Source organism: Paroedura picta, chromosome 2 (assembly GCF_049243985.1).
Source record: "Paroedura picta isolate Pp20150507F chromosome 2, Ppicta_v3.0, whole genome shotgun sequence".
NCBI lineage: Eukaryota > Metazoa > Chordata > Lepidosauria > Squamata > Gekkonidae > Paroedura > Paroedura picta.
This window is the reverse complement of record NC_135370.1, coordinates 130,883,361-130,894,201: the sequence shown is the minus strand read 5'-3', so window position 1 is coordinate 130,894,201 and position 10,841 is coordinate 130,883,361. Positions and strand designations below refer to the sequence as shown.

At 38.1% G+C, this 10,841-nt stretch overlaps 1 protein-coding gene across 8 annotated transcripts in view; it reads right to left on the bottom strand.

Moving 5' to 3' along the window:
* Positions 1–1,841: 1,841 nt before the first annotated feature.
* Positions 1,842–10,841, bottom strand: part of TMEM87A (transmembrane protein 87A) — a 32,747-nt gene continuing 23,747 nt past the window's right edge. For 3 of the 8 annotated variants that reach the window (XM_077322757.1, XM_077322758.1, XM_077322764.1), the window contains exons 14-20: positions 10,048–10,106; positions 9,546–9,649; positions 9,218–9,291; positions 7,930–7,991; positions 7,662–7,717; positions 6,176–6,209; positions 1,842–4,291 (exon numbers count right to left, since the gene is read on the bottom strand). In XM_077322757.1, the coding sequence (XP_077178872.1) occupies positions 4,250–4,291; positions 6,176–6,209; positions 7,662–7,717; positions 7,930–7,991; positions 9,218–9,291; positions 9,546–9,649; positions 10,048–10,106 (431 nt within the window). In that variant the 3' untranslated portion in view covers positions 1,842–4,249. The remainder of the gene's footprint in view (positions 4,292–6,175; positions 6,210–7,661; positions 7,718–7,929; positions 7,992–9,217; positions 9,292–9,545; positions 9,650–10,047; positions 10,107–10,841) is intronic. The other 5 variants (XM_077322759.1, XM_077322761.1, XM_077322762.1 and 2 more) reach the window with 3 other exon arrangements.

Sequence of the window (10,841 nt, the reverse complement as noted above, 5' to 3'; positions counted from 1 at the left end):
TAACTAATTTTTCTTCTTATTTTCAGTCTCATTCCATTTGGAGAAAATGTGTGGCTGGTGTATCAAACTTTCCCCCCGATGAGTTTTTAAAGAAGTTGTATTAATCAGCATGTCTGAGTTTCATTTCACGAAAACTTGTAATACACTCTGGGTAGCACAAGTATCTACTGTATCATCTTTCCTGTTTATGGATTATTTCAGCTTGGTAGTATGTCAGATATCTAAAGGATCTTGGGCTGTGAAAGACACTCATGTTCTTGGTCTATGTCCATCTTGATTATTGAAATATTGTCAGATGTGTATTAGTAATGCTCTAGTATCCATGAAAAATTTGCCATTAACCCAGACCATTTTTCCTTACAAACTAAGAGGCAGTTATCATTACTTTTTTGTGGGGGACTCTAGAGAAGAATATTGTGACCTGTTATTGTCTCTAACTCTGACCTTTTTGGGCACAATAATTAAGAATATTGAAAGAGCAGGTCTTCGTTGATGGCCCATCTGCTCTAGACCAGATGGTGTGGGTAACTTTAGCTGATCTGCAGATGATCAAGGGGCACTCTTCTGTGTTGTAAATTGAATATCATGTCATCCTGCTGAGATGTCTGGATTCACAGGGACACACTCTGAAATGGTTTTATTTATGGACACAACTCATAGAACTGCTGTCAGAGATTAGCAGTCAGCAGTGTAGGACTTGTCCACAAGGCTGTTTTATCTCCCATGCTGTATAAACTCCCTGGAAGAGATCACTTGCTGTGGGTGTAGCTTCCCTTAGCAAATGCCTAGTTTCTGTAGTTAAATGGCTATGGTTGAACAAAATGAAATTGAAGGCGGACATCCCACAATTGATGGGGTTTAACTGTTCACACACTTTAAAAGTCTGGCAGTTATTCTAGACCCAGCATTATTGCTGAAGAAGCAGTTTTGTTGCAAAATATATTTTCTTCCATCTTAGCCTGGGGAATGGCTTAACCTGGCCACACATATCCATGCCTCAGTAACCTCATGAGTATGACCTGGAAGATAATTTAGGATCTCCAGCTTTTGCAGATCATACTGGCTTGTTTACTACTGGGAGCTAGACAAAGTAACCACATCACACTTATTCTACATTAAATCCATTGGTTACCAATTAGTTCCTAAACTGATAGTGCCAGTAATTATATGCAAAACAATAACCTCAGAACCACTTAAATTCAAAACCACCTCTCCATATGTTCCAAAACAGCTTGCTAATCTGAGCAAAGCCTCCTGTAGGTTTTACAAAGGGTAAAAACCATTGTCCATATCCAAGTTTTACGTGTTACGGTCCAACCTCCTGGAATAGCCTGCCTGATGAGGTAAGAAAGACTCCTACACTTCAGTCTTTTTGCAGAATATGTAAAGGACTTCTTCAGGTTCAGAAGGACTTTTTAATAAATATAATAAAGATGTGGTATAAGCAGAATTCTATAGCAAGAACACTTTTTATTTAGATAATAGTTAATTGTCTGTGAAGCTTTTAACCAGTTTCTTCTCCTCACCCTTCATATTGCATTTTTCACTGGATGTATTATATTGTTCATTCTACAGCGTTTCTCTAATTGTGAAATCCATCTTATGCAACATATATGGTGTAATCCAGTGATACTGCACTGTACACTGTGTATAATATACTGTTTATTGCATTCTCTTTTATAACTTTGTAATCTGCTTTGAGAACCTACAAAAAGGCAATCAATAAATGAAATAAAAATAAATGAATGCTACCCTCACAACCCTAGAAGATAAAAGTATGGCATAAATCAAAAGAGCACCTTAAAACCAGAAAGATACATTTAATCATTGACTTCTATCAGTTTTAGAAAAAAAGGAATTTTATTTATACAGAACAGAAATCTACAACTCAGACCAAATAAAATTTAAACGTTCCTATAAGTTAAAGGAAGCCCCGTTCTCAAACCACTTATACATACAGCCAAAACAAATTGGGAATGTAAAATTTAAGCATCAACCAATTTGTAAGTTTCAGTCAAAATCCAAAATTTTGAAATAGTTTTAAATTTTTAACCAGTATGTTTTTGTATGAGATCGTGATAGGGTTGCTAACCTCCAGGTGGGGGCTGGGTATCTCCTAGAATTACAACTGATCTCCAGGCTACATAGAGAAAATTATTTATTTTAAAGATTTTTACCACTTCTCTTGGAGAAAATAGCAGCTTTAGGAGGCGGATTGTATGTTATTAAACCCTACCGAGGTTTCTTCCTTACTTAAACCCCATGTTCCAGGCTCCACCCTGAAATATCCAGGTATTTCAAACCTGGAGTCAGCAACCCTAGGTCTTGGTGACGCTGTAGCAATGAATATACCAGATATCAGAGAGAAAACCTCAAATTTTGGCACCCAAATTTAAAATTTTCAATTATCTACTCAGATATTATCTACCCATTACTTCCTAGAAGTTTCCAGAACAGAAGTATCCTGAAACTGCAATATTTATTACAGACGATCCCTAGGATAAACTGAAATTGCCCCTGTAGTAATGCTTTATTATCTTCGAAAGACAAACTCAAATTTCTGGGAAGTCTTTCTCACCAACTCCTGTGATCCCCTCCCCCCAAAAAAGTGTAGTTCATTAAAGATCTGAGGTTTCAGGGGGAGAATTAATGGGGATGGGCTTGAATGGGGTTCTAAGTAATTAAAGTTCAGAGGTACACAAAATGGGCCTTCTAGGCACAGAAGGAAAAAGACTGTTGGATGCTACACAGGATGAGGAAGTGCTGCTGTGTACACCTACAGAAGCTGTGCTTGTTTGATTACTCAGTGAGCTGGGTATTTCAGAACTGCAAAGGGACAGTGGCTATTCAACATAAGGTACAGCATGTGCAAGTCAAAGAAAGATGACTCTTATGTATGCAGCTTTAGGATGCTTAGGGCTAATCCTGCATTGAGCAGGGGGTTGGACTAGATGGCCTGTATGGCCCCTTCCAACTCTATGATTCTATGATTCTATGATATGATATGATTCAGTAATTCAGAGCAAGCCTCCAGAAACGTGGCTCGCTGAAGGGCTGGTTTTTGCTGCATACATGGGACTTTAAAAACAGGATGTGTTATCAAGTGCTTGGCAAATCATAATAAAGGCCAGTGAGCCAGTTATATAGGGCTGGTTCAGTTTGGCTAGAGTTCTTTTGCGAGTCTATTTAAAAGTATCCAATAAAACAATATTGAAAACAAAGGATAGACATGGATCCAATCAAGGATAGCAAACCATTGTTGGGGTGTTTTATTAAATCCCGCATTGCTCTGATTTGAACAATTAATTGCTTATGCTCATTGCCAGCAATGAGATGTGTCAACAAATATTAAGAGTTAAGCAATCATTGCTTCTAAGTAAAATTAAAAATAAAAAAAACTTTCCTATACAATGGAGTGAACAAAACTGTACTTGATTTTGCTAAATCGACTAGGAACCATTTTCCCCCCAGATACTACCCGTGTGACATATATTGACCATTTTTCATATGCAGGAACCCCTTATTCCAAAGCTCTTTCCCTCTCCCAACCCAGATCCCACAATCTTCAGTCAAATAAACAGCACTGACTCTGATTTCCAGATTCTAGCATGGTGCATACCCTGCACAAGTGTCTTATAAAAATGGTTGGCACACTGCCTGCTCTGACAGTGCCAATCCTTGGATGGGGAGCAGAGGAGAGATAGGACTCAATTTCTCCCTCCCTATGTACTGCATGCAGGATTTACCACCATATGCAATTCCTTCTCTCGTGTGCAGACTGCTGGTAATTGTCTACACACCAAAAGATGCCTTGGGGCATGCATGGGTCATCCTTGCTGGTTTATAAAGCTTTTATCCATAACCCTTTTGCCATTCTCTTGTTTAAATGTATGAGATTTAGCTGAAATATCAAATTAATAGGTCCTCAAACAGTTGTTAAAAATTTTAGTTTCACTTAAATAGTTCAAAAACAACCAAACGTGCTGTAATAAAAGACATTTAAATTGCTTATAAAACCAACTTGCAGAAACAATGCAAATTCAAATGTTTTCCTAGGTTTACCAACACATTTGTCATTTGCTTCCGCAGTGATCCAACTAAAATGTTCTTTCTGAGAACAATGTTCAATTCCAGGAGTGAAGGATCGCAGAACTCATTAGAAGAATGCAACACTGGAACATTCTAAGGGAGACAGAAGTTTCCCCTCTTCTCCACTCACAGGTAGTCTTGTCTTGCTATTTTTCCCCTCTCACTCCATTTTTGATCTTTCAAAATGTGTGATCATTCTTTCCTGAAAGATTTAATACACAGATCAAAAGATATAACATTTCACTTTTAAATAATGTTATTGTTTACTCAAGTGTTAAGTAATTGCTTCTCTCTTGAAGAATGGGCATGCCTAGATCTTGTTCTCATGTTCACTTTTGACACAGAGAAGGTAATATAATTTGTATTCATTTATTTATTCTATTCTGCCCTGCCTCAGCCAGTTTTTAACATTCATTGTCATATAATAAACATTTTTTTCCAAATGTACTTCTTTGTGGTGCTAGTTAAAATTATCCAATCTTAAACATACATCAAGAACTAAAATTTTCCAGAGCTAGAAAATAGGAAATCTGAAACATCAGTTCCTCCTTAAGAAATATTTGCCACTCAAAAATAAAGGGCAGAAATCAAATAATGGCTTTACTTTGCTGACAATAATATTGTCATGTTGACCATCCACTTGAGAAACTGCACCACTAAGGAAGTAAACAAACTATTGGAACAGCTTTTAAAAATACATAAGAAAGTAAAAAAGTAATGCTACAAAGTCATAGAAACCTTTATTAAACAAAAATATCCAAGTGTGAAGCTACTGTATCTCAACATATCCTCCATCTAGGTCTATATACTTCTGAAGGTAGTGTTTCCATCTCCCTAACCCTTCCCCTCAAAAGTCTGGACTCTTTGATTGACAACACCTCAGAACTGTAATCTTGACATCCTCAAGGGACTCAAATGGTTGGAAACAAAAAGAAGTCTGAAGCAGCAGGATCAGGGCTGTAGAGTAGATAGGGTACTGTTCCCAACTAAATTATTGTAGCACAGCCCTTGCTACTCTTGAAGAATGAGCAGGTACATCCTTGTGATGGGGGGAGGGGAATTCCTCAGTCCAACTTTCCTGACCTATTTTCTCACCAATGCAGTTTTCCATTTTCTTAAAACTTCTTCATTATAAGCCCCCATGATCATCATGTGTCCTTTGAGAAAATCATTTTGTTTGGAATAAATGATTTGTTTGGAATAAATCTATGCATGTAGGAACTGGAACCCTGACGGCAATACTTTGACTTACCATTGTGTTATAAAAACAAAACAATTAATAAATCACACAACCAATTACAATGCAGAAACAGAAAGAAGTGTCAGCAAGGGGACACCAAATGAAACAGTAAGTCTTCATCTGATAGCTTATGAGTTTAGAATGCATACTGTCACATTCAAAACTATCCTGCCGAAAATTATGCAAGACATGTCCTTTTCTTCTCTCATCACCCAGATTCTTTAGCAGCTTTCCATTTCCTAAAAAAACGTCTCCCCTGAATGGGGGAAGGGGACACAGAAACAAAGACCTTTGGCCAACATGGGAATTGAACAATTTTTAACTTTTAACTGTATTCTATTATTTAATGTTGCTATGAGATGTATGCTCAAATATTGTGAACCACCCTCAGCCAGAAATCCCAAGGGGGACAGTACAGAAATTTAATTATAAATTATAAAAACATCCATCAGTTCAATGTTTTGCACTTACCTTTAAAGATCTCTGCAGCCTTTGTCTGCCTTATCTGTCCATTCTATCTTCCCAATATAGCCCTCCTTCAGAACTTTGTCCCTTAAGCTCTATCACCTTCAATTGCCCACCGTCAAGGAATTTTGCCCATTCTCCTTTTCCACCCCTATGTCTGGAGCTCATTCCAAAATTCCCACATGGTGCCATCTTTGTAACTCTTTTTTCTTATACTTCTTATACTGCCCTCATATGATCCTAGAGAGGTAGCCACACTAGACTGTACCAATGAAAACAAACAGAAATCTGTGACAATTTAAAGAAGGGATGAGAGCATTTCATTTGTAAGAGAATGAAATTTCCTGTCATCTCACAGGACTTGAATTGTTGTTTACTGACCTCATCTGAATCCAGAAGTGCTGGGAGTGCACTGCTTTGGGAAGGAAAAAAGACATATAATATTGACTGCAAAAATTAAATCTGTCAGTTATCATTAGTATGAAATATTGTACAAACAGGATTGATTCAAGGGGGTAGCCATGTTTAAGACCAAGGTGCTATTGGACTCAATTTTTGAATAATGTTTCACCAAATGACATTTCTGACCACAATATACAACAAAGTACAAGTCTGTTTATCCGGCCACAGACCAGAATGCAGATAAATCTTTAAAACTTTTAGAGACACAACGAAGTTAAAAAGAACCTGTGTATTTGCTTTACACCCAGAAAAAAAAACAGAATTGGCTATCATTCCTTATCCCCTCTTGACTGGTACCTTATCACATACGTGAGCAAAAGCAACATTTGCTAAGGTACCAAGTTACGCACCACCATTGTAGCAGTTTAAAATCTAGATTCGCCATTCAGTTTGGGGTGGCAACACCATACAGTAAGAATCAAGAAGAGATTTTTGTCCAAACATTTTTTTAAATTGGAGGGGTTGGTAGATCCCAGAACAAAAATGTTATGTGCCCATGCACAAAGCACTTAACAGTTAGAATGGTATGGCAGTAGCCAGGGGCCTTGCTGCAGCTGCCGCAGCTCCTACAGGCCCTGCCACCAACGCAGCACCTCCAGAGGGCCCTGCTGTCTGCCCTTTTGCCGCTGCTTGGGGGGGGGGGGGAGCAGGTGGGTGGCAGGGAGAGCTGTTGCTTGCACAGCTACTGCTGTGAGAGGGGCCAGCGAGCCACCATTGCTGCTTGGGAGGGGAAGAAATGGGCACATAGCAACTGCAAAGGAGTGCCAAGTTGGCAAGAATACTCCTCATCCGTGTCTCTATAGCTCCCATCTTCTAATTGGTCAGACTTCAGGGAGAAGCAGCACCAGAGGCAGGAGGGGATGAGGAGAATTCTCTGCCCTCCCCACTACTTTCCACATCACTTTTCCCAAAATCTGACTGACAGCTGAACCTACAGCTATTGAGAAAGGAGTCAGAAGAAGTCTCCTAATCCACTCACATGCCTTCGTAGTCAGTTCATTGTTCTTTTAAACTCCTTCCCACATACACGGTTTCTAATAGCCAGATTCAATTGTAGCTGAAGATGTCAAGGTAAGAAGGAGAGTGGGGGGAGAATAAGAGGAATATTAACAGAGAAGGGTAGGGGGAGAAATATAGACGGAAACTGGGGAGAACAAGGTGGATAAGATTTTCTGGAAAGGGGAGGGGGAGAAATAGAAACAGAAAGGGAAGGGGGGAGAAAGAGGGGATAAGATTATAAGGGAAGGATAGGAGAGGTACAGAAAGAGGAGATGGAAGGTTATTTGAGAAGGGAAAGAAGGTGGGGTAGATGGGATGCATACATTTCTTGCAGGTCTCCACTTATATCTTTTTCCCCTGCATTTACTTCCAGTACATCTGTTGTTTTTCAACTGCATGTACTTACACATCAGTTACTGAAGAAGGAACATTCTCTTCCACCCATTTCAGGTCATCTTCCTGCTTAGAAAAAAGAAAAGTAAGAAATTGAGGGTACAGAAAAAGTACTCTACTTGAAAATGAAATGTACGATTGCCGTCCATAACATTTTGTTGTCACGAATGGATGTATGGAAAACAAAAATATCTTGCATATACCGTTTTCTCCTACATTAAAAACTCCTTAATCTTTGCTTTCTTTGCACTACATAGTGCAGATAAGAAAATCAAACTTACTGCCTTGTGGACTTTAGGATTTCCATTTTGTTCTTGTTTTGAGCTCCTCATTTTCATTCCTTCTGCAAGGGATATCAAGGAGAGGGAAAAGCACATTCAACCATATCACTAGCAAGAGAATAATCAAATGACTATTTAAATGGAATATCAAGTAGCCAATTCCCAATGTTTTATCCCACTGCCATGTTCTGAAAAGGACAAAAAAGACAGAAGCTAGTGAATTGATTTAGGGATGGGAAGGCAATTCCTGGGAGATGAGGGAGAGGCAATGTTATCAGACAGAGCACCAATTTTGGTTTCAACTTCTTTTCTAATTCCTCTCCCATATATAGTATGGAGAAGCATTCAAAACAAAAGCTTACCCTATGTGGTACCCAAGGGCACCTTGAAGCCTGCTGACACCTTTCTTGACTTTCACCAAGTGTTTTTGAAAGTGGATAGGCTTTGAATGGCTGTGCAGATTTTTTTGAAATGTTGCTTTGGCAGCAGCTGCCTTCATAGCACAAGGATCCTCACTGTTTGATTGACCATTTTTTGGCTGGCTCTGCCTTCTGTGGCAGCCTTTTTATGGAGGTGCCCACCACACTGTATCAGAATTACAAAGGTGTGCAAAAAAATGGGCATGCAAATAATGGTATTTTTCAGGTTTGGATATACCGCATCAGAAAAATATCACTATTTCCCAATATTCCCAGATAATGGTATGTTATTCAGATTCAGCAAATAATCAGGAATGCTGAATTATTTTCAGCTGCAATAGTTTAAGGCATTTAAAGGGATCAAGATGCCTTGGAGTCAGTTCACTCCAAGCTGGAGTTCAAGTCAACTTCACTCACATTTGCCTTCTCCAGTCCAAGCTGCAAAGTTGTACAACGTGGAGAGAGTCTATGTTCGAGGCATTTAAGGGGACTGGGATTCCCTTAAATTACTCTGAGTCAATTCACAAAATCACAACTTGGAGTGAACTGACTTCAAGGCATTTAAATGGCTCAGATTCATAATTTCTTCCAAGTCAATAAATCACAGCTTGGAGTGAACTGACTCCAAGGCATATAAAGAGATCTCAATCCCTTTAAAAATCTTAATAATGGCTATCTGGCAGTCCCAAAGAATCCCGAATATTTTACAGATTTTCATAGCCAGAAATATATACATTAAAAAATCTGGCTAAAATAGTACCCCCCAAAATATCAATATTTGTTCAGCTCGGATTAGTTGAATGTACACTTCTACTGCTTACAAACTAAAAAAAAGTCAGGAATTTCTGGCATAACTATTTTCTTCTTACCAAAACTTTCTTTAAGCATTGGCTCCTTCTGTTCATCATCTTCATCTTCCTCAGCCAATGGTGAAAAAGCGAATCTTTAAACAAGATAAAGTAAATTTAAAATATAAATGGCTGCACTGCCAATTCAAAAATATAAATACAAATTACTGTTTCCTTTAAGTCTTTTAACATTTATTATGTTAAATCACAGAATCTAAATGGGAGGGACTTACTGAATACCAAAAATTACAAGAAAGTGCAAAATGATTGTTGAAACTATTTTCAGTAATTGGCCTGTAGGAAGGTATTAATAATGGTACCTTTGAAACAAATATACAGAGTTCTATACCTCTGGTTGTTGGCTGATGGCCTCCAAAGAACCATGATGACAAAAAGAATCATTGAAAACAAAAGCCGCCAGATGGCATCATCCACCCAAAGCTCCTGCCAATCCTATTTAAAAGAAAGGTGAAATATGCAAAAAGAGAAATAAGCCAATTTCTATAGGTAAAGCAACCATTTTCAGGAAGTACCAAGGTAGAAATTATGCAGTAAATTAATTTGTAATTCTTATCTCCCACCTATGAAGCAAAAACAAAATACTACATTGGATCCAGACTGAATTTTCTAGTGGTAGACTGGAACATTAATTCCTTCACCCCCAACCAACAGCCCATTGATTTCTACGAAATGCTGCTTCTGGAGGATATAAGACCCCCATAGAGTGACGTGGGAGGGAGTCTGCAGCAAGAGAGAGTTATAGGTGAAAACTGCCAGGTTGAGTCTGGATCCAACCCATTTTATGGACATTCCAGTTAATACTTTAAAAAAAATAAAGAAACCCAACTTACCGACTGACAATTTACTAGCCTGAATTTCACAGTAGTCCAGATGATAAAAACAACAGATGCTGATGGTTTAAAAAAAAAAAAAGATAAAAGCTTAGTAGGTCAAACAGCTGTAGGAATCCTCTTCTGATACTTTACATTTTTAGTATTATTTTATTTACCCGAGTTTAGGTCCCACCTTTTCAATCATGGAGCACAAGGCAGGTTAAATACAATTTCCACACATTCTCCAATCTCAATCAGACTCATAACTTGCTTAGCTTCTTCAAGGTTGCTGGATCATGTGATCTATACCTATCTGCCTTCAAAAAGATTCAAATGAGTAGCCGTGTTGGTCTGAAGTAGCACAATAAAATCAGAGTCCAGTAGCATCTTTAAGACCAACAAAGATTTATTCAAGGAGTGAGCTTTCGAGTGCAAGCACTCTTCACCAGACAAAGAACTAAGACTTAGTCTGACGAAGAGTGCTTGCACTCGAAAGCTCACCCCTTGAATAAATCTTTGTTGGTCTTAAAGGTGCTACTGGACTCTGATTTTATTGCCTTCAAAAAGGATATTGTAAATAATCTATAATCATAAAACTAACAGCCCAGAAAAAAACTGGGTTTATAGTCATGAGTTTACACTTCTCTAACCACACACTAAAAGAAGATACAAACTATGAACACTTTGTTTCTTATTATACTAAAATGAGCAGATAATGAAAAATATAACTCATTTTATAGAACCCATGGATTCTCATAGTCTCCCAGTCAGTTTACCAGATGCATTAAGTGATACATAAACTTGCCTATTAT